At 39.4% G+C, this 22,591-nt stretch overlaps 2 protein-coding genes across 3 annotated transcripts; one reads left to right on the forward strand and one right to left on the reverse strand.

Annotated features, from left to right (window-relative positions):
- Positions 1-1,727: 1,727 nt before the first annotated feature.
- slc28a1 (solute carrier family 28 member 1) lies at positions 1,728-8,457 on the forward strand. The gene is made up of 18 exons (XM_071499383.1): positions 1,728-1,860; positions 2,107-2,186; positions 2,265-2,341; positions 2,754-2,845; positions 3,027-3,216; positions 3,343-3,484; positions 3,748-3,861; positions 4,559-4,633; positions 4,727-4,807; positions 4,909-4,989; positions 5,138-5,263; positions 6,561-6,691; positions 6,790-6,958; positions 7,180-7,377; positions 7,482-7,563; positions 7,655-7,753; positions 7,857-7,959; positions 8,063-8,457. Exons 1-18 carry the CDS (start codon positions 1,857-1,859, stop codon positions 8,181-8,183), a joined length of 1,965 nt encoding a protein of 654 aa, XP_071355484.1. The 5' UTR covers positions 1,728-1,856; the 3' UTR covers positions 8,184-8,457.
- Positions 8,458-8,539: 82 nt separating this feature from the next.
- Positions 8,540-22,156, reverse strand: alpk3a (alpha-kinase 3a). 2 transcript variants are annotated; one of them, XM_071499362.1, is made up of 15 exons: positions 21,844-22,156; positions 21,255-21,543; positions 20,855-20,884; positions 20,369-20,490; positions 19,792-19,909; positions 18,275-19,643; positions 13,148-15,533; positions 12,525-12,672; positions 11,831-11,958; positions 11,698-11,733; positions 11,314-11,588; positions 11,121-11,209; positions 10,805-11,022; positions 10,667-10,715; positions 8,540-10,554 (listed from the first exon to the last, which is right to left on the reverse strand). In XM_071499362.1, the coding sequence occupies exons 2-15, from the start codon at positions 21,392-21,394 to the stop codon at positions 10,215-10,217; spliced, it is 5,448 nt and encodes a 1,815-aa protein (XP_071355463.1). In that variant the 5' UTR covers positions 21,395-21,543; positions 21,844-22,156; the 3' UTR covers positions 8,540-10,214. The 2 variants fall into 2 exon arrangements, with proteins under 2 accessions (XP_071355463.1, XP_071355472.1); XM_071499371.1 differs by lacking the exon at positions 20,855-20,884 and having other exon boundaries at positions 21,844-22,155.
- Between the last annotated feature and the right edge of the window lie 435 nt (positions 22,157-22,591).

A 22,591-nucleotide genomic window follows, 5' to 3' on the forward strand; every position in this document is an offset into this window, starting at 1 on the left:
TGTGAGTCATTTAAAGGCAACTGTCCTTCCTGATGTTATAATGTGACTTAAGAATCAATGCCCAGTGTGCAGCAGAGCTATGTGGAGTGGAAGGGCAAGTTTAACTTTTAGGTTGTCTGGAGACCCATGACCTCAGGAGCCTCTGAGTTGGAACAGAACATGTCTGTCAGTGTTGGAGCTGCGTTTTGAGATCCTGTAAGACACACTTGAGGGAGTAGAGGTTCAATAGTCTCCCTTACTACTAGCCAGGCAGTACAGCAGTGACAACAATTCCTGTTAAGTTTATAACTGCACAGACCTGGAGCACTTTGGAACCAGATAACAAAAGAAAAAAGCTTCAATAAGTCAGTAACTTAACAAAGGCAATGATATAACAGGATCTAACAGCTACGTGGAGTAGCAGTGACCATATGTAGCCTATATACAGGCATTGATGAGCCTACAGCAAGGGTAATGTTATTTGCGATATGAAATAAAAAATTTTTTTAGAATATAGGGTTAGCCTGTAAATAAAGAATCACACATACCTATATAAGCTTGAAGGGAAGAATGAACAAACTGAATTAATGGTGAGATATTGACCAAACTGAGTTGTGTAAATTAGATTTTTTTTGTATTGCATGCAGTACAGTCATCCCTCAGACGTTATATTTCTCAAGCTATGACTGCCACATCTTAACTGTCGTAGGAGTCTGTTCTGTTGGCAAATGGGTTGATGATGTACATAAAAAGAATGTCTTCACTTAGTGAACCAAGGAATTCAGTGTCATTAACCTCTGCTAATGAAGTTCAGGGTCTGCAAGGCTTTCGTAAAACTTAGTGAACACAAATATCCTGTGGTTTTAGACAAGAATTAATGTTTATCACCTTCATCCAGACAGACCGATCCCACACTGAATGTTATGAACCATGGAATAACTGTATTCTTGAGTCAGAGATTTTTTTTGTGTGCGTGAGAGAAGATCAAATTTGAAATGCAGTGAGTGGGACAAATAGCCCCTCTAATATCCAGTCATGAATCATCACCCTGAAAGTGCACTGCTATATATTTAATGAACCACATAATGGTCATAACTGATCTCAAGGCTATCTGATAGTACAGTGAGTACTTGATGTTTGTATTCTTCAAAACAGTCATTTAAAGAGATGAGATTTTGTCATAGAAATGCAATTTCATTTGACATCGCTGACTTTGAGTGATGTGAGCTACATGTTCTGAAATTAAAGAATAAGTGGTTATTTCAATTCTAATTATATAAAATGTTTTTATCCATTGTAACCTGTTTAAAAATGTTGCAGTCACAAACTCAAAGCTCAAATGTTTTTGTTCCCCATTATACTTTTTTTCTCAGTAGTGTTTGATATTCTTTTTTTGTATGCACTGTAAAATGCTTTGTGATTCAGTTTTGTGGTTCAGTAAAATGAGTAAAAGAAATTTATCATGTTGTTGATTCACATCCTTGTGACAAATTTATTCCTGTACTTTATAAATAGGAGACCCTGTATGACTGATATGATGTTGAGCACAAGCTCTAACAGATAAAGTGATGCGTGATTTAGCCACCACATGATTTCAGGCTCAAAATTAGCTTCAATTAATTTACTTCTGGAGGAGAATTCACATTTTGTCATTTGACAAATCACAAACTTGATCAACAGTCCAGTGTTACTTCATACATAAAAATCTTTTCTCTTGCATAATGACACAGGCACGTACTTCCTGAGAAAGATCAGAGCGCTACGCAACACGTCTGTCTGTTAATTAATGATAAGATGTTTCATAGAGGGCAGAGTATATTTTCCCGCTGTGTATTTTACAGCGCCGCATTTCACAGCCGGGTATAGGAGGACTCACAATGAGTAAGCCATTAGCTCTTCTTTTCCTTGAATTAATCAGTTTGTTTTGCTGTTGTGAACTGGTACTTGTGTTCACCATTCTGCACAAGATAAGCCTCCAGGACTCTGTGGATTTATTTAAAGTTTCTTTTATCTGGCAGAGTACACAGAGAGACAGCCTGTTACTTGTTTGGCATTGCTGCTTGTTCAAACTGAAGCAGTTTTCCTAAAAACTACTGCACAGAAGTGAACAATTGTTCTATTTTTCAGCTGAAATCAACGGTGACCAGCTGAAAAATGTAAGCCACACCAATGGAAATGGTGTGGTCAATGAGGCTTTTCAAATAGAGGTATGTGTCACCTTTCATTTTGAAAGAAAAAGGCACTGCATAATCATTTATTGAGAAAAAATGTCTTTATTTTCTTAGGAGGACAACATTACTGATGCGAACAGCTTCAAAAGGCGGACTAAAAAGACTAAAAAGGGACTGGGATCATACCTAAGGTGTGTCAGTTCAAATATAAGTAATTGCACTTTGTAAAACAAAAGTAGTATTTGGTTTGTTAGGAGCGCAATACAGCAGGTGTAGAATATTATGCCTCTGTAATGTTGATCTTGCTTATACAGTATGTAAATAGATGTGTTTAAGTATCATCAATGTACAACACAAAATCTGTGCACCTGTTTTCTGTGCTGCTATAATCTCTGTGGGATTTATTTTCCTGCGTGTTGAGATTTGATTGTATTTAATGATAAAAAAAACGAAAAGTCAATAATCTTGGGGCAAATATCCATTACTTGATATGAAGCTATAGAATAATAAGAGACCATTTTGATTCACTCTGGAGAAGGGTATTTGAAACAGTTGTTTTGTTCAGAATTGGATCTTACATCTCATATTTATTCTTGACTTCAGCCAAGTCACCAAACCGATTAATGCCACAGAGGATTACATCAAGTCTCACTCAAAAACCTTCAAATACATTGTGCTGGGAATACTTGGAGCAGGTAATGTTAAAAATCTGATCATTTGGGTTACATTTTTACAGCAAGTAGCAGTTAATTTAGTGGTGGTGTCCTTCACTCATTGAGGTTTTATGATATTTATTTTGAGGACTGTGACCAGGTGGGAATAATCATGTAAATACAGCCAATGATTTTTGATCAAGCACTGTTTTTTGTTCTTTAGGTTATGTGGCATACTTCATTGCGGCCTGTGTATTGAATTTCCAGAGGGCCATTGCTCTTGTGGTCCTGACCAGTTTGGCTGTTGTTGCAACATCATATGAACTTTTGAAGGAGTACAAAGGAGAAAGCATCAGCCGCTGTTTCAGGCCGGCAGTCAGATGCTTTCAATCAAACCTGAGGTGGATAAAATGGTGAGTGGACGTCATGTTCTCAGTTGCATCGTCCTCGATGTGATAAAGAAAAGTGATAAGGAATTTACAATGGAATCTGTTAATGAGTGAAGGTGCGTGTTTCTGTTTTTTCATTGTGTTTTAAAGGATTTTCATCTTAGCAGTTCTGGTCCTGTTTGTGGTCTGGCTCGTCATAGACACAAGCCAGCGACCTGAGCAGCTTATATCCTTAGGAGGTGTGGGCATGTTCCTCGTGCTTATTTTCCTCTTCTCAGCACACAGGACAGCGGTGAGTTTTATGTTGAGTCAACCAATGACTCCACTCAAGAATTAATAATTGCTGTGGTGACATCTGTTTCGAAACATACCTTGGGCATTATCTCTTCACTTATCTCCAGTCTGTTTTGCTGAGTCTTTGGATATCACTTGGCCTTGTGCCTCTATCATCTTAAGATTTAGCAGAGGTGCTTCCTTGTAATAACACGTGACTTTATGGAGACTCCCTGATACAATGCCTCTTAAATTACTTCCTCTTAAAAATAATCTTTTTAGGTATCATGGAGGCCTGTGTTTTGGGGTCTCGGCCTGCAGTTCTGTATTGGCCTCTTTGTTATAAGAACGCAGCCTGGACTCATTGCTTTCAAGTGGCTTGGAAAACAAGTGCAGGTATTACATTTGAATGTTTACTTCTTGTAAAGTAAATAATTAACACTCTGTTTGTAAGAAGGTTTTTTTTGGCTAATGTTAACTCCCATTACCTTGTATCAGTGCTTTTAAAAAAAATCAACACCATCCATATATATAATATTAATAATAAAATAAATATGATTTTTTGTTATCCAGCATATATCACTATTCGTGAGTCAGATGTATATGTAACACACCAAAATATAAACAAACAAAAATCCCAAATGAAGAAGAGTATTATTACTGTGAAATGTGTCATCCAGCATTTGTTTCCTGTCACATCCTACGTGATACATGAAACTCTTGGTTTGCACGTCAGACTTAACCAGTATGACACACAGTATTCCTTATCTCCTAGCTCATAATATTCTTTATCTGAGTGCATTATACAAGCTTATCTTCAGAGTTGCTTTATTAGGCTGTTCACTCCTTACTCCTGGCTTAGCCAAGGGTTGAATCAGCAGCATGTGTGCACAGGCATGTGGTCTGTTAATCACTTTTTGATGTGTGTGGTTCAGCCCACTGTCTCTATTAAATTGCCACTTTAGCTCCTATTGTAAAATATAAATTATAAACTAACTGCATCATAAATATCATAAATAAATGTAGTGAGGATATATATAATCATATGAAATAATATAACAGCCCCTGTTCTCTCTTTGTGTGATAATTACAGATATTCCTCGACTATACCAAGGAAGGGTCATCATTTGTTTTTGGGGATCTGATCGCAGATGTTTTTGCCTTTCAAGTAAGAGGATGACAATTTATTCTTCACTTAACCAAGATTATAAATTATTCAAATGGAATGTCTTGAACTTTAATTTTGTGATTTCATCCTCAGGTGCTGCCCATTGTTGTGTTCTTCAGCAGTGTGATGTCGGTCCTTTACTTTTTGGGGATAATGCAGTGGCTCATATTGAAGGTAAAACAAGGCTAAAACACGCACCTCATGGCATCATACATGTTCCTGTCAGTGTAGGAGTATATTGCTTTCACCTGTGCCATGTGTTTTTGTCCACGCAGATCTCATGGGTAATGCAGATAACGATGGGAACCTCTCCCACAGAGACCTTGAGTGTGGCAGGCAACATATTTGTTGGGCAGGTACTCAGGGCGAGACTTGATGTCTTACTATCTTTGACACTTGTCTTTTTTTGAAATTTCATGAGTTTGAATCTCTGTATTTTAGTTTAATTATGACATAATCAGTTAACAGTTACTCTGCTTTTACATCATGTTTTTTGTGCATTAGACTGAAGCGCCACTGCTGATCCGCCCCTATTTGAAGGACATGACCAAATCTGAGATCCATGCTGTTATGACTGGTGGATTTGCCACAATTGCAGGCAGTGTCATGGGGGCATTCATCTCATTTGGGGTGAGATGAAGCTGTTTTTATACTAGCACATAATACTTATAATACACTTATATAGTATACTAATATAATAATTATAATGATAATAATATGTCTATATTGCACATTTCATACAAAAAGATACAATACAAAGCATTTCATAAAAGATGGAAAACACATGAAATAGAAAACACAGGCACATAAAAAGGAAGTTTTTGATGAATAACTGTTAATATTGTGGCTTTAAAACAAAGTAAAATAATTTTAGATGAACTGAGGTTGAAGTTTTCTTTAAAAAGTTATAAGCAAGGTGCACATTATTAAATCTGTATAATATCAGCGGGGCCCCTGCATTTGGAGCAGTCTCCCTTTGATATAATAGCATGATAGAAGGAAACTGCTTCAGAGTCCTGGGGCCACATGAACTAAACTAACATAGCATCACTGCTGGTTAGTGTGATAGTGACAGCACAGCAAGGGGATTTGTTAAGAGCATAAACTGTGAGGCCAGTGGTGTAGTGTGGAGAGAGGGGGTGGACCAATTTGGAAACAATTAGAAGCACCTTGAAATTAGTTGTATGGTCCCAGTCAGTGGAGAGATTTTAGTCTGAGGGTGTTGTGTGGATTCAGTTTTACACTGGTGAGGATCCTGGCTGCAATACACTGAGCCCTGAGGGGCTGTGAACAGTGCAACACAGTAATGATGACATGTGTAAACTAAAACATGAATGTGTTGCCCCCTGAGGAAATGATGTGACTGTTGTGAAGTTCTGTAAGTGGTTAAAAGTCATGATGGTGCGCTTTAATGTTTCAACTGCTATCAAAGATTATTCCCAGACATTAGTGTTTAGAGATGCGCGCAAAGATGGTTACTCTTTCAACCAAAATCTCTGTTTTGTCTGTGCATAAATTATTGGTCGCATGTACTCACAAAAAAGACCCAGGACTGAACGTTAGGGGACACCAAAGGAAATTCTTATTCTTTCTAAATAGAACTTTCCTCCGAAGTCTCACATTGTTAGGTAAGACCTAATCCCATCTAGAACTATGCCAAAGAGCCCAACCCATGTTCCCTCAGTTGCAGCCACAAAATTCTGTTAAATCAATATTTTTCTCAAAGGTGATTCAGGTTACTGGCATAAAGAGTGCTGCTCCTCAGAACAGGCTGAACCAAAGCAGATTTGAAGGTTTTTTGGTTGATCTGTGGTTTTATTATTTCAACAACAGGAAAATCTTCACATCATGAAAATATAAAATTCTGCATCTATTGCAAGTCATTGCAGTAACTCGAACACAAATCACGTTGCACTGTATTTTGCAGATTGATGCAGCTTCTTTGATATCTGCCTCTGTGATGGCTGCTCCTTGTGCCCTGGCCATCTCCAAGCTGTCTTATCCAGAGACAGAGGAGAGTGCCTTCAAGTCAGAGAAGAATATTAAAGTAGTTTGTGGGTGTGTATATTTGTCTCTTTGTTTCTTCTCAATCCTTTTGGGCTTTTTTTTTTTTTTTTTTTGAGTTAAAGGACTTTTTTTTTTTTTACGTTTCCCAGAGATGAACAGAACATCCTGGAAGCTGCTAGCAGTGGAGCATCTGCCTCAGTAGGTCTTGTTGCTAACATTGCAGCAAACTTGATAGCCTTTCTGGCCATCCTCGGGTTCATAAATAAAGCTTTGAGTTGGCTTGGAGGAATGGTGGGATATCCCTCAATCACATTTCAGGTATGCTTCAGCAAAAGACTGATAATATTATTTGTAACACTTTGATAACATGGAATACTTTTTAGGTTTTAGAATCTAATTAATGCATCTAGTAATAACTTTAAAATTCTATTAAGTATTCTGACATTTATTTGTTCTGACATTTCACACATTTTGCTGTGATTTGTGTTCACTGTAAATTTCATAAGCGAGTCTAAACTTATGCCTTTCTGTGTTCATAGTTAATTTGCTCTTACGTCTTCATGCCTGTGGCCTTCATGATGGGGGTACCTTATGATGAGAGTTTCACCGTGGCTGAGCTAATCGGCACAAAACTCTTCCTCAATGAGTTTGTGGCTTATGAGAAATTATCTAAACTGAAGGACAACAGGCTCAATGGATTTGATGAAATTATTGGAGGTGAAAGACAATGGATATCTGTGAGTAAATGTCCTTAGCTGTAGTTTTAGTGTTGACAAGTATAAATTCATGAGCACTGCACAAAAAATTTTCAGGCAAGTGATTTTGTTTTGTCTTGTTACAGGTCAGATCAGAAACAATCACCACTTATGCTCTTTGCGGGTTCGCCAACTTTAGCTCACTGGGTATTGTGATCGGTGGCCTATGTAAGTATTTTATCATCCTGTCACATTTTTTTCCTGCGTCAGGGTTCTGTCTAAGTAATGCTTTTTGACACAATATTTTCCTTTACCAAAGCCTCTATATGCCCATCAAGAAGAAGTGATATCTCCTCTCTAGTGGTGAGAGCTATGATCACCGGGACTTGTGTATCTCTGGTCAATGCTTGCATTGCAGGTAAGGACTTTTGCATTTTTAAATCTCAAGTATTAGTTTTCAGTGCATCTGAGGAGCATCTTGCAGTGCGGTTTAACTGAGTAGCTCTAACTTTGTGTCTCAGGAATCTTAGTTCCTCCATTGGACTGTGTGGAGCTCTTCAAAGTGTCTGCCTTCAATGCCACAGATGGAAATATTCTAACTTGCTGTCAAGACCTCTTTCAAAGGTATGCATTTACATTTTCAGTATACACATCGATTGACTGGGAAAAATTGGTGACACACAGGATTAATAGATATTTAAATGTGTTTAAATTCATTCTTTTGCAGCACTGTAAAAAATGGGACCATCTCATTTGAAGGCTCTTGGAGCAACGTAGCAAATGCCACTATGTTTTTCTCGAAATGTTGTCAGTGTTGTGGTCTCTCTGATGTGGCAGTTTGTAATTAGAGGAGAAAAACACACATCACTGTCTGTTTTTGCACTGTAGTCTCTCCATGTTTATATATTTGTGTCACAATTAATGTAAAAATGTAAAGGCTATATGCATATCTTTTCGAGCTGAATGTATCTCTCATGTATTATATTGTAAATTAATTCAGATATTGGTTTTTATTTAAAGCCAAGGAATAAAAGGACACACCTAAAGAAATGTATCTCAGGAAATGTTCAGCCATCAACGGTTTGATCAATGTAAATATTTTAAATAAAGTTGAGTGACTCAGTTATTATTATACTTACAGGAGTAGGCCTATATTAAAAAAAAAGCAGTATGTTAACAAAAATGGTGCGTTTGGACACAAATGTTTTATACATTTATTAAAAAAAAAAAAACTCTAGCTGACATGGTGTCACATACCAAAGACAGCATACATTGTCAACACACATTTACAGCATTCACTCACTCACTCATTCACACGCTCCCTCACACATTTACTATTTTTCTTCACACTACTACAGATATTTAATCCTTTGACTTTATGTACACATAAACACAATGCAATGGTTTGTTTGCATAACACCACACCTATTTTGCTCAAATATTTCTCCTAGAATTGTGTTTCCTTTCATTAATGAGGCTTCATGCAATGAAATGACAAAAGCTGAAGTTCAAGAGTGGCTATTTGGACTCATTTCAAGACTTTCATTGATCATTGATCAAGAATAAAAATTACTGAAGATTTCCCACCAAAGGGAAGAGCTGATGTCTCTTCTTGTAAAAGGGAACTGGTGTCTGTTGGAATTTAACCATGAGTACCTGCGCAAAGCCAAGAAATAACTGAAGAGTTTTCATTCTTGTTCTAATCCCAAAATTCCATGTTGGTGTTTGTGATCTGGTTTCTGTTGACCAACTATACCCTTGCAGAACCTACTAAAAGATCAAAAGGCATCTGAAAGTCCTGAGTCTGCTGATTTGGTTATTTTGTTCAGTGTGCTTTTATCCCACAGTCCAGACTACAGGTCCAAATAACTGTGTGGACCTCATTCAGCAGCTTTCCGTGCCGCTGGGAACACACTCATGTTCCTTGTTCGCATGTCAGTGAGCATAAACATGCCATTGGTAAGGAGTATACTGGTAAGCACCGTATTGCGTATTGTTTTGACAGTGGCATTTTACAGCATATTCTTTGAAATACTGTAAGAGGACTGATTAAAGACACAGACAACCCCTTTAATAAACAGATAAAAAGTACTCAAAAACTACTAAAAAATAATGCCAAAAACAAAGTGCACACAAACATATTTTACCTAAAAATGGTGCTGTTATTCCACAGCATTAGCTCAACTTTGCTGTATAAAGAAATGCTGCATATGCAATTCTAATTCTAACAACAAATAACATCTCCAAAATAAACTTTATACCCTACACACATACTGTACATCATAGATGAACATGTGTGTTTAATATGGCTACATTCCCTCAATCACTTCTGTGGCTGTGGTCATGTACATTTTGTACTCAACAGTCCTTTCATTAAAAACCCTAAAATCTTGACATCCAATAAAAGAAAAGAGCGACTGCAAATATAATATGACATATTTCAAGTTGATAAATACTGCACGAGGAGTTGTTTTCCATTCATAGAGCTGATAAGACTCTGAGGCAAGTGTTTTCATATTGTTCTGTCAACTCTAATGGGGCCAAGTCATTCTTTAACAGTAAAGACACTGAATTTGCTGTTGGGCATCTCTGAGCTCTAAGGTCAAAAACCTTGAGCCCATTGCTCCAAACATTCTCATAAATCTTTAAACTTTATTCAGAAGTTAACTGAATAGCTGGGAATTCGATGTTGCGAGGTGTGATGGTGACTGAGAAATTCACAGTATTTTATTTTTTGACATGTCAGGTCAAAAAGTATTCGTTTTCTCATAACTCTTATTCTTCATATCCTTGCTGCCTTTGGTAACTGGAAATAAACAGGTAATAGTTAACCTTTAAAAGCACTTTAATATTGCTTGCGACAAAGGTAGGTCTTCTTCCTACCGCATTTCAAGAGCATTAACAGTTTCTGCAGGCTTTGGTTTGGCGTCTGATTTATTGTTCTCTGGCTCCTGGACTTTCCTAGTCACCCTTGGGCTAGAATTTGCCTTTCTAGACAACTGAGGGCTGTGTCCTTTCCGCTGCAGCTGTGGACTGCTAGAGCCCAACTTACGGTTGAGAAGGGGGCTCCTGGAGCCCTTCATCTTGGTAGGCTGCAGCAGACTGTCCATAGACTTAAGGGGGCGCAGGCCAAGAAGTCCACAGTAGTAGTTGCACTGATGCTGTGTCAGGAACTGTTCAAATACTTCAGGGGAGCCACACTCAGTTAATCCTTGGTATCTGAAATACAGAAGATAGTGTTATTCTAGCTATTTCAAAAGCAAAATCATTAACATTTGCACATATTGAATATATCAATGATTGAAATGATTTGAATGTATTAAATACAAACCCTTTTGACTTGGTCACAACTCTAACGTTAGTAAGCTTCGCTTCAACACCTGCAAAAACAAATCAAAGAGGATTATGAATAGTTTTAATCCTGCTAATAGACGATTACTTTCATAATCACCTTCTACGCGTGGCTTACCCTCCAACCGTGTGACGAGTAAATTGCCATGCGTCCACTGATGGATCCAGTGCTGGAAGGTGCTGCATTTCTGTTCCACCTCAGAAATGGTTCGTGTAATCAGCCTGCCTTTAGGATCCATCATACAATACTTGAGGAAGACACCAGCGAGATCAGCCTCCACTGTAGCATATGGCACCGAGTTTGCAGGCCGGTACATCAGATACTGAGGAATCACTCTGCGGGCAACACAAAAAAACATTGGGTTGGGTGATCACGAGCAGTACTGTATATTTTAATAGGCATAAAGTTATCGTATAATTAGTGTCGTACTTACTCTAGTGAAAGGCCAAAATTCTCAATAACTCTTGCTTCAGCTGCAAAGATTTTACAGTATTCTCGAATCATGTTTTGGACTTTGCATTCCTGGCAACAGAAAGATTTTTTTTAATCGGATGCAAGTATTGCAATTGTTATCATTAAGACTTTGTTGGAAGCAATTTAGATTAGGAGATAAATTAATTGCTTACTTGCTTAGTGATCTCTAGATTTCTGTCTGCAAGGTTGCTCTCTTGTTTGGTCCCGTAGGCGATGGGGTTTTGAACTTTGATAATGCAGTTGCTTCCAGAATCAAAGACAGGATCCAGGCCATAAATAACCTTCACTCTGCTGGCTTTGTGAGCGCAGCCCTCCCCGATGTTCGCTGCCTCTGTCATGATGCGGCCAAAATACTTGTCACCCCAGTTTCCACAGTCAGCCAGGCCTTTGGTGAACAGCAGTGGGGTCATCTCAATCTCCTCCCCAACTAAAGAAAAAAAGAAATAGAAATTTTAAATAAGCAAGGATTTATAAAAAAAAAAAAAAAATGTAAAAAAGAATATGGTACATGGTACATTGCTAACAGAGAAATTCACCTTCCAAATCATCTCTTAGTAGGATCTCAGAGAGAACTGTAAAACAGAAAACACACAAAGACTCAAAAAATCATAACTGATATTGTTAGATTTAGATCTCAAACTTGATTCTTCCAGGCATACTGTATCTTACTGTCTACGCTGAGCAAGAAGTCAGTGGTATCAGTCCCGTACTCATTCTTGATCGAACAGCCATATACCCCACAGTCTTGGCTGGATGCCAGCACAATAGCCAAAGCTACTTGGCTTTCATCACCTCCACTTGAGGACAAGAAGGGGAAAAACACATAATCATGAACACGTCAAGTTGACTGGCTCATCAGATTTGTACCACCTAACTTCAAAGATGCAACAACAGCCCACAAGGTGTCACTGTGGGACAAATGGTCATGCTTGGTGGCAGCAGTGTGCTGACACAGCAACCAATAGCACATATATAGACTTTTAATGCCCCCTGGAGATGAGAAAAATATCGTGTCAGGTTACAGTTTCTGTGTCTAGCCAGAGCTTCACCTCTCTGTGTCACAGCTGTGGGTTTCACAGTCACATGCGCTGGATGTCTCTGCAGTGAGAATATGAGAATGACAGAAGGCCATGGGATGCACTCTGAGGCCCAAATAAATCCTGTTCATCCTCGTAGCATTATTGTTTCACATTTGGAACCTGCCCAGTTTTACCAGTCATGTTGGCTGGAAATCCTCAGAATAACAGCAGCAAAAAAGGTGACATTATTAAGATAATAATAACTGTAACAACATTGATCACCATGTGATATTGCTGTTGATTAGTGTTACAGATGGTTAGTGTAGGACAAGGAGGGGATTTACCTTCTCTTCACCTCTAGTATTTCCTCCTCATCTCTGTACCACTTAATGGTGGAGTCACTGAGTACATTGAAGAACTGGCACCACAGCTTCAGGTGACCAGAGGCATCTGGGAACGGCTCTCCCCTGATCTTGCGGATGACCTGTGGAGCTGGTGGCACGTGAGAGAAAGGGGGGTACCCAACATGGGGCCCAAGGTAAATAAATACTGCACATGAGAGTGGAGACTTTCTAATGTTTCCACTTCCAAGTGCCAGAGTACTGATCAGATCATCTTGTTGACAAACGTCAAAAAATATGGAAGGAATTTAATACATAATACATTTGTATTATAGTATATTAATTGAAAAACTAATTGAAAAAAGTTGAAACAATCAAACCAAATATGTAACACTGTATATTGTCATTTAACAGCTAATCACTTGAAAGCCTGATTATTTATGCATATTGCATATATATTTTGGTCTAGACTATAGAAATGTAAGTCATTGCATAAACAAGTTACAACATGGTGCAAACTAAATGAGACAGCTCTTATTGGAAAACATCCAGAACTTCCACTTCCTTCTTGTTCACATGATATAATATCTTGACAAGACAAAAAAAAAAAAAAATTCCGTCTATACCTTTCAAAGGGTCTAGCTTCTTTTCAGCTGGTTTCTCCTCTCTCTTTGTGACTGGCTCTTCTTTGGGAGTCTCTTCCACCACTTTTGGCACCTCCAAGGTTGCCTTTCTGCGGCTCAGTAGTGGAGAGCGCCTCTCCATTGGTGGGGTGTTTTGGCCCGTGGGAGCTTGTAGTAATGCTGCTCTGCGAGCCTGGCTGGGTGACATGTACGGGGTCTCCTTCTTGCCTTGAGTGTCTAACACACCAAGCACTGCTCCCTCCCCATCGTCTTTAGTTTTTGGGATGAAAATTTTTCGGCGAGCTCCGGAGGCCAACTCCTCAGGCGTGGCAGAGCGTATGAGAGACAGGCTGTCTCTGCGTTTCAGCCGGGGACTGCTTTCACAGGAGAGGGACGACGTTGGAGTTGAGCCTCCGCTGAGATCTTCATCTGCCTTGTCACTCTGACGATCACCCACAGTGATCACATTGTCCAAGTCTGGACCAGCCTTGGGCATGAATTTGCGAAGACTGGCTGGACTCAGTGATGGATGTGCTGGGGGTTTAGAGCTGAGTCGCTCTACAGTATATCTGTTTCTTTGGAGGTCCTCAACAGACACAGGACTCTCTATCTTGGCCTCTTTAAGAGGTTTTATCTTCAAGATTTCAGGAACAATGTTGTCTTCTGCTGCTTTATTGAACGATGACACATTGTTGCCAACCTTTGGTATTGGAACTTCAAATTGCAAAGAGGGGATGTTCTCTTTTATTCTCTTTTCTGCCTCTTTGTCAAGGTTCTGTTTTCTGCTCTGAGTTTTTTCGGGCTTTGTGGTCACAGTTAAATCAACATTATGCTCTGTTCCCCTTTGCGTGGCAGCTGAAGTTTCTGTTTCTGTCCCCTCACTGTGTGTGGGCAGTTTTAGTCCAGGATCACTTTCATGACAAGTGATAGAGATTGGTGGCACCACAAACAAAGGCACCATTGGAGTTTCAAAAGGCTGCAGTGTATGCGAAACATGGGCATTTACAGATGCATCATTCTTCTTGTCATCAGTACATGAGACATTTATAACAGGAATTGATGCATAGTCCATCTGAGGGAGCTGTTCACTGCTCTTCATGCCTGGCTGCTCCTGCTCAAGTGATTCTGTCTCGTCATCAAATTGTGCAACTTCCTTTACTTTCTGTGCCGGGGAGAGGTTGTAATTATTCTGCATGCCTTCCTCTGTGGGCAACGGGCCTTGTGAATCAGTCACGCTCTGGTCTTGGATTATCATCTCTGACACATGAGTTGCATCATGTTTTTGTAAAATAGCAGGCTCTGATTCTGGCTCATTTAAAATAGTTAGTGGCTGAGTGCATTGTTTGTGCTCAGGCTCCATTATTTCAATTTTTGGGATTACAAAATGTTCATTTTGGTTTACATCTGGCACCGTTGGTTTAATATCTGGGGTGTCTTCAATAGTAGATATTTGGATTTGTGGAATATTCTCTGAGGGCCAACCCAGCTGTGTCTCACCACCATCTGGCTGTGCAATTTTACTGTGTTCCTCCAAACCATTAGCAGGGCTTCCCTCATTTTGTGTTGGTGGATCTATTTTTGATTCCTCTACTCTCTTCTCTGTCTCCACTTCAAACTGTAAAGACTCAGTCCTTGCCTCAGTGTTCTCACCTTCTAAACTTGCACGCTCTTGTGTGTTTAGATTGTTACTCAAGTTAACTTCTACATCTTCCTCTAAAACAGTATTCAATACATCTTTCAAGTCACTTTTCTCGTCACTGCTTGTAAAACCTGAGCTTGAACTCAGTATTGCACTGAAATTGTGGACTTCTGCACTTTCCTCTACTATAGAAGGAGGGCATTCGGGCTGTATTTTTAGGTCAACGGTCTCTAAACTCTCTGAGGCTGCGCTAGGCGGAAATCCTACATTCATTTCCTGAACCAGTGAAATACATTCAGCCTCTTCTGTTACATAATCTTTCTCTGCAGTGCCTGCTGCCACAGCAGGCAGCGGTAAAAGCACCTGATCTGGTGTTTTAAATTCACAGGGCTCTATTCTCTCTTCCACTGAAGATGTTAATTCAGTCATCTCAGGTCTGTTTATATCTGAGGATGGCTGTTTGCTTGATTTCACTTCAGTTTTCTCCTCCTCACACAACTTATTGGAGGAAAGCCCATCCTCTGTGTCAGGTTTGCCCTCTCTGCCCATCTTATCCATACTCAGCTGCTGTTCTCCTTCTTCAGAAGGTGCTTTGGTCTGTGGTAAGACAGGTATACCTTCCCTGGGTGAAGAGTCATCTCTTGCAGTCTGTTGATTAGGCTGTGGTGAAACTACCAGGCAATCTGGCTCTTGCTGGTTTACAGGAACCTCTTTGATAACTGAGACTACTTGAGAATCTTTGTCTTCCATCTGAGGGAAAGTAAACAAACAAAAAAAGCATTGGTATTTCAAAACTTGTGGTCGTAGCTATAGCAGTGTTTGTTTTTCACAATGAACTCCATGAAACCCGCTCATTGTTTTACTTCTTATGCGTGCAAAATATTGTCACCAGTTTGAATTGTTACTGGCAAAGAGACTTCACAGCGTAATGAAAAAAGTGTCATGTTTTGGAGTTAAAAGTATTTTTAGGGAGCTTGTAATGGCAAACTTACTGCAGTGACCTTTGACAGTGTGATATTGCAATAGTGACAAATTTGGACACACTTAATATTACAATGCAGTGTTATATCCCCAAAAGACGGGAAGAGCACTATAGTCAGTTGGCATTTATTAACAGTGTTAATAAATTATTAGTTAATAGATAAACAGCAAATAGGAAAAAATATGTGAAACAAATACAGCAAGTCAGTATGTTCTTGCGTTTTATGACCTGTCAGCTTATTTCAGGAACCTCACGTCACATGGTTGAAACTAAGTGTTTACACATGCAAGGGTCCAATAAAATGTATAGACTGTTGAACAAACAGGGTTTATCTTTTTTAGTTCAGATTTTCTAAATTACTGTAAGTCCTGGCTGAACACCAATTTGTACTAAATGTTTATGGCAAAAACAAACTACCACAGAGTTTGATTTTGATTTTGTTTGTGTACTCTGTTTCTTATGTTTAAACGTGGGCAGGGGAATTCCCACGTTTGACATGGGTGTGCTGTTTACACACAGAACTTGCTGGGCAGTCTCTAGCAAGAAAAAACAGTCATAACATCTGTTTCACACAAATCTCTTGTGTGTATTTGCATCAATCATCAAGATGTTGACAATACTAAATTGTGATTGACAAAGGAGACCATGAACTGACTTTGATGTGAAATTACAAGACTCTCAATTATGAATTGAAATTAGGTACTGAAGAGAAGATGTGTAGGTAAAGCTTTGAACTATGAATTCAAGTGTTGTATGGTTTTTCCCCTTACTGCCCCTCTTTTGTGGTTCACACCATTAACACTTGTGCAGAAGCGCAATGAAGCCACGTGCTGCCTCGTGACAACATGTTTGGCCAGCAGTGACTACTGAGAAAAAAAAAGAAGTTGCTGCTTTCAATGGAAGGGAACTGGTGTTACATTCAGTCTAAAAATGAAGCTCTGGTCATCACTACATGCCCGTGTGTAAATAGATGTCACACCCGTGAGAAAACATTGTTCAGATAAATGGTCTGACTTCCTCAATTTAGCCATCCATAAAGTCACATTACACCATCTGCATAACAAAGGTACAGTTGTAGTTCCATGTTAAGGACACACAATCACTCTGCAGGTGGATAATGGTTAAACATAATGACTTCACTTCCTTTTTCCATGTGTCATTGTGCACTATGTAACTGGATGTTATTGCACAATATACAGTTCACTGAACAAAACAATTCAAGAAACTTTGATTTTGATATATGATAAGATCTTATTGATTATTAGCAATAATCTCAATCAAAATGTGAGTGAAATTTTGTTCTTGGTTATAATTATCACATAAATCACCAGATACAGAAATTAAACAAAATATGCAGAAACATAAAATTCGAATAACTTTTGAGTGGCTTTTTTTCTATGTGCAATTAGAACCTCGTGTCTACCAGTTCAAGCTTAGAATGGGTTTTTGAATATGAGCACATTATCCCAGTGAGTTTTAATTCAATACAACCATGAATGTCACTGCTTTTTGTACAGTATTTACTCTGGAAGCAACAGTGTCAAATGAGTTTCAGGTAAAATCTGAGCTTTTACTGCTTTAGATCAAGATGTAGGATTATGTATATGCAATATAAATAAAAGTTTCAGTTTCAGCTTCATCACTTCAAAGAAAGTCATAAAACAAATTGATGTTAAAAAGCCAAGAGTCACTAAATCAGTGCAACCACAACTATAGCAAGAATAATAAGTCACCAAGTATCACTATCAGCTTTATACTGTACAATGCATTTATCAAAGCATGGTGATTCTCCACACGTGACAACGTGACAGACATGAAACAATCGATGAGCTGGACACAGAAGTGCAGCCTTCCTCCCTCTTCTCTAGATGAGGAACAGGTTTATTTTAAGATATGGGGGGACAGTGAGGAATGTGTCCAATGTGCCGAGGCCCTCCTTTCATGCTGAGACCTGCCGCAGGACTCACTCTACTACCGTTCATCCAGACCACACAGCCCTCTTTCATGCAGAGCCCTGTTTGTAATGTGAGAACCGCTTCTGACATTCAGGTTTCATCATGATCTCTGACGCACTAGTGTCCCACTCAGCACAGCCAAACATCTGAGATATTCCCCATCCTATCTTACAGTGTGCAGTCTAGATACACAACAACCCCCACTGCCACATACATGTAGTGCAAGTTGCTCTGTTGTTTTGGTTTCCTCTATCTTGTTTGGCTTGTTTCTCTTGAGCTTTATTTCTTGTATTGATCCAATGAAACCACAGCCTCATTAGGCCAGGCTGACTCACTCCACCAGTCACTGATCACTGATAATATACTATATATCTTACTATGAATCATCAAATTATCTACCACATTTTCAACAAGCACTGGTTCAAAGCCTAATCTATGTCATAGATGACAAAGTTCAAGCTTTGACACTCAAGTGGCTCATCTTGTCACAGAAATGCAGCCTATATATAACTATCAAGTGACAGCCAGCTGACCTGCAACACCACTGCACGTACCTCAGTGAGAACTTGAAGCCCAGACAATGGCATTTCTTTGCCTGGACTGCTGCTCCTTCTCCCCACAGACACCTCCATGGCCTCCACAGCATCATCAGCCTCCTTGAGATTCTGCCCTGTGGACTCCTCTGAGCTCTCAGGTGGCAATTTATGAGCGGGCGTCAGCTCTGTGTGTAGTGCACTCTCTTCATGCTTGTGTTCATACATCTCTAATGACACTGATTGTTGTTCTATATCCACACTTTCTGAAGACTCCTTTGGTTTATCCGTTTCCATAGGCACAACATCCTCTGTGAGAGGCTTGTACACTTCTGGATTACACTCCTGTTGCAGCCGAAATGACGGTGGTGTTTCCGGTTGAGAAGGTTGAATTGAGTCGTGGTCAAACTCTCTGTCCTTGTTCTCGGTGTCATGAGATTGAGATTCCTTCTTATTCTTACCAAAGAAGAAGTCTTTGACTGTGTGGAGCATAGAGGAGAGGGAAGCCTGGATGTTGTGGTGGTCATGATCCTTATGAGCCTTGCTGTGATGTTTGACCTCTGAGCCATGTTTACTGTGGGCGGTTGTATGCAGCATCTCAGATGGCCTTTCTCTTTCTACCTCTGTTTCTATGGCCAAGTCCTCGTCACTCATTTTCTCTCTCTCATACTCCTCCTCTGGTGCTTTTTCGTGTTCTTCGCTCTTTTTCTGCATCCCCTCTGCCTCTTTACTGTCATTTACAACAGGTACATTCATCACTTTAGGTTTCTCCACTCGAGTTGTGGTCTGTTTCTCTTCAGCAGCCTGAGACTGGAGAGTCTCTGCCAGAAACTGTGCCAAACTGATTCCTCCATCGTAACAGTTTTCACCTCCATTCCCCATCATATGGCTTCTGCCACTGCTACCGCTGCTGCCACTGCTGCTGTTAACCCCAGCATCTATGCCATTTGAGATCTTTATTTTCTTTTTAGCCAAGGTTTCCACAGACGGAGGTACCTCCTTCTCCGTGCTGCTGTTTGTGGATGTGATAGTGTCTGTTTCCATGACCTCTGAGCTAACTCCATTTGCTTCTGCAGCAGCTCCCAGTTGTTCCACAGCCTTGGGCTCCTTGACCACTGGCTTCTCCTGTGGTGGGATGGGCCGTTTCCTTGGAGGAGGTTCTGGGCTACTCTGCGGTTTCTCTTTCTGAATGTTTTCTTTATCTACCTTCTTAGTCTGCTCCTCCAAATCTTTCTTCTTCTTCTCTGCTTTCTGCTTTAGCTTGTCAAAGAACCGCTGGTGGATCTTATACTCATTCATGGTGCCCACCTCCAAAACTCCCGAGCAGGAGACAATGCCTTTACTATTGCTAGCTGAGACCTGATAGATGGCTGCATCATCCAAAGTACAGCTGAAAACAGAAATTTCATATTATAGGTACTCCGAAAGGGATAACAGCAGCAGCAGCAAAAAAAAAAAAAAAAAAAACAACAGCTGCATTTTTACTATTTTGAACATGTGTAATAGATAGATTAGTCTTGCAAAGTTGTCTTACATACTTGTATATATGGAGTGAGTGGGTTTTTCCATTCCGGCGAATTTCATATTTTGGGAGTCCACAGTACCGATCAATTTCCATATCATCTTTATACCATTTCAGCTCTGGAGCTGGGTGACCTATGGACACAGAGAGACTATAAGGAATTCATTGCCACTGGGTAATAAAAATTACACTCCTCATGCCACAAAGTACTATTCATGTATACTTGTTACAAACATGAGACAGTTACAGTTTGTGCTAAATATCCTCTTTATTATGCAGTAAACAAAATACAGTATAGAGGTTTTGGCTTGAATGTGTCTTAGGCTGTTGCATCATGTATGTGATGCGTCACACAGCAACAGCTGCTGCTGGGCCTACACGGACCCACCCATTCAATCTAGCTGCAGTTAAAAACACAACTAAAAAACAGCTTGAATATTACATTGTCTGTTGTGTTTAAGGAGCAAGTGAGGAAGAATAAATGTGCTTTCCAGATTAGTCACATCCTGTCTCTTCACAGCACAAACAATCTGAAACATTTCACCTCCTCCAGCAAACAACAAGCTGAGGCATGCCAAATACACTAGGCCTACCTGACACCACACAGGTGAATTTCACATTACAGTTTTCTGACACTGCCTTTGATTTCAAGGTGGTCTCAAAGGACGGCTGTATGTCCTCAGTCAGCTGAGCCATGACGCTGCACAATGTGCTCCTGGAAGGAAACACCAGTGTATTAGAGTGTAAATGTCTTGCTTTCACGGTTTTACACGTCATTTTAGTGACCTCTCCACCTCTGTGCAGTACATTCCAATTATACTCAGGACAGGATGTTAATTGAAATTTCTGGTAGTCAATAAAGTATGAAAGCATCGACACAGAGACTTGTGAGATGTCAAGCAAAACACAGCTGTCAATCCAACATTGAAACTGATGTTCATCACTTAAACTGAGCGCAACACTGGACAAACCGGACACTTACATTGCAGTTAAAACGTGTGTAGGTTTCATTCTTGGGGTAAACCAGTTTTTGTGGTTAAGATGTTAGTTGGGAGTAATGTTTTAAAAGTATATATTACCTCTTTGGCCTGTAGTGAGAATACCTTGAGCTATTCAGAGGGGAGGCAAATGAAGGGACGTCAATGATTAAATAAAATCTGCGTATATGGAATCCACCTAAATAAAATGATTTAATAACTGTCCTCCTCTTTTTCAAACGGAGCTTCTAGTTATTCTCATGGTTTGTAGATTAGAAAGAGAAACACGCATCATTTATGTGATTTTTGACTCACAATGTGCTGAACATGGTAAAAAAAAAAAGCATTGGATTGACTTCCTTCTCCTTGTTTACTTGTCTGATCCATGTGCTTTTTCTTGACCACCATAATCTGTTCTTTGAAATACAAATCTGCTTCACAAGAAACAAAGATTCACATGATCTGCATATACATGGATTATATACAGTATGAGGCTGTCTACCTGTTTTCCGGCCTAACATTCGAGAGGTAAGTATTGCGGCTTTCTGAACGGCCATTGGAAGAGCTGCCCTCCTCTTCACTGAAGCTGCTTGTCCTTCCATTGCCAGAATAAGAACGTGTCATTGGCCTTCTGGAAGTCATTGTCCACTGAAGCAATTCACAAAAAAAAAAAAAAAAGTAAGATCCAAGATAAATGTATCACCCCACAGTATAAAACTGCTCCCTGTTCACGTCCACAGCTTGTCAGAGTTCAAGGCTCAAATTTAATGGTGTTATCCATGTAAAAAACCCTGGAGAAAAAAAAAAAGAAACACTTCAGAGTTGTAACAAAACCTGTTGGAAGTTGATGAAAAACAGTTGATATTTGCTCCAAGAAAACTCAAACACACAGTTCAGACTCTATGCTTGTCCTTTCTGACCAAGCAAAGTACTTGCTTTTGAGCAAGTTATAAATAGATCAGCTATCAGGTTGGGGAAGGGCTGTTAGTGGTCAAACACACTCCTAAAACATGCTATTAACTTGTACATGTTAGGAAAATAAGTCAGCTGTGTCTTGGTCTCCTTAAAACTTTCAAACTTCTCCAACTTACCATTGAGATGTTGTTAGTGTTGCTTTGGAGCCAGAGTCTGTGGAGAAAAACTCTGTAACTGCCTATCATAGACATGCATGTGTTGCCAGCAGGGGCCTATTTATAGCAGGCCTACAAATAGGCGCAAGAGCACATTAGATTTTCTGAAGCTAGGCTTTAGACTTAGCAAAGACTTCTAAAAATTAAACTAAATTTAGGGCAAAAGCCTGAAAAAATTCCTAAAAATGATCCATGGTCATACTGGAAAAGATCCACTGCTATGTTTTAATCCATCTTCATAAGTTAGAAAAAGTGAGACACTGAAGTGGAGTAGATGTGGACATGCAAAACATGTCTGTAGAATATGATTTATGATGTTGCTGATGACGGCCAATGGTTTACATCCTACATGTTTTGCTTAAGGGTTGCTAAAGCACAGCTCCCCTCATGTTGTATTGCAACACATGGTCAAAACACAGTGACCCACTTGCTGCTCACATTTCATATGAATTAGACAAAAACAGGTTCATTTGACCAAATCTATACTTTGATTTAATAGCATTTAATGGTAAGGGTATTTTAGAATATCAACATTTTGCATATGTTATCATTTTAGATCGTATTGTGATTGTATCTACTTTTATGGTTTTGGCAGTTTAGGCAGTTCTTCAGTTGTTTTAATGTGACATTTAGTTTCATTATAGGATGAAATCTTTTATACAACTGCATTTTACTTATAATTATTTACAGTTGTGTAAAAAGAAGATTC

The sequence above is a fragment of the Trachinotus anak genome, unplaced genomic scaffold (assembly GCF_046630095.1).
Source record: "Trachinotus anak isolate AG129_WGS33_773 ecotype Australia unplaced genomic scaffold, CSIRO_AGI_Tana_v1 ptg000002l, whole genome shotgun sequence".
NCBI lineage: Eukaryota > Metazoa > Chordata > Actinopteri > Carangiformes > Carangidae > Trachinotus > Trachinotus anak.

What these genes read in the sequence shown, in the direction of transcription:
- slc28a1 (XM_071499383.1), top strand. An exon ending in TCTCAGCACACAGGACAGCG is followed by an intron (nt 3,485 to 3,747) that starts GTGAGTTTTATG and finishes TAATCTTTTTAG; the next exon opens with GTATCATGGAGGCCTGTGTT. An exon ending in GTGAAAGACAATGGATATCT is followed by an intron (nt 7,378 to 7,481) that starts GTGAGTAAATGT and finishes GTCTTGTTACAG; the next exon opens with GTCAGATCAGAAACAATCAC.
- alpk3a (XM_071499362.1), bottom strand. Translation starts at nt 21,394, where the DNA reads ATGACTTCCAGAAGGCCAATGACACGTTCTTATTCTGGCAATGGAAGG. An exon ending in GGCTTCAAGTTCTCACTGAG is followed by an intron (nt 15,534 to 18,274) that starts GTACGTGCAGTG and finishes ACTTTCCCTCAG; the next exon opens with ATGGAAGACAAAGATTCTCA. An exon ending in GAAGCTAGACCCTTTGAAAG is followed by an intron (nt 12,673 to 13,147) that starts GTATAGACGGAA and finishes ACGTGCCACCAG; the next exon opens with CTCCACAGGTCATCCGCAAG.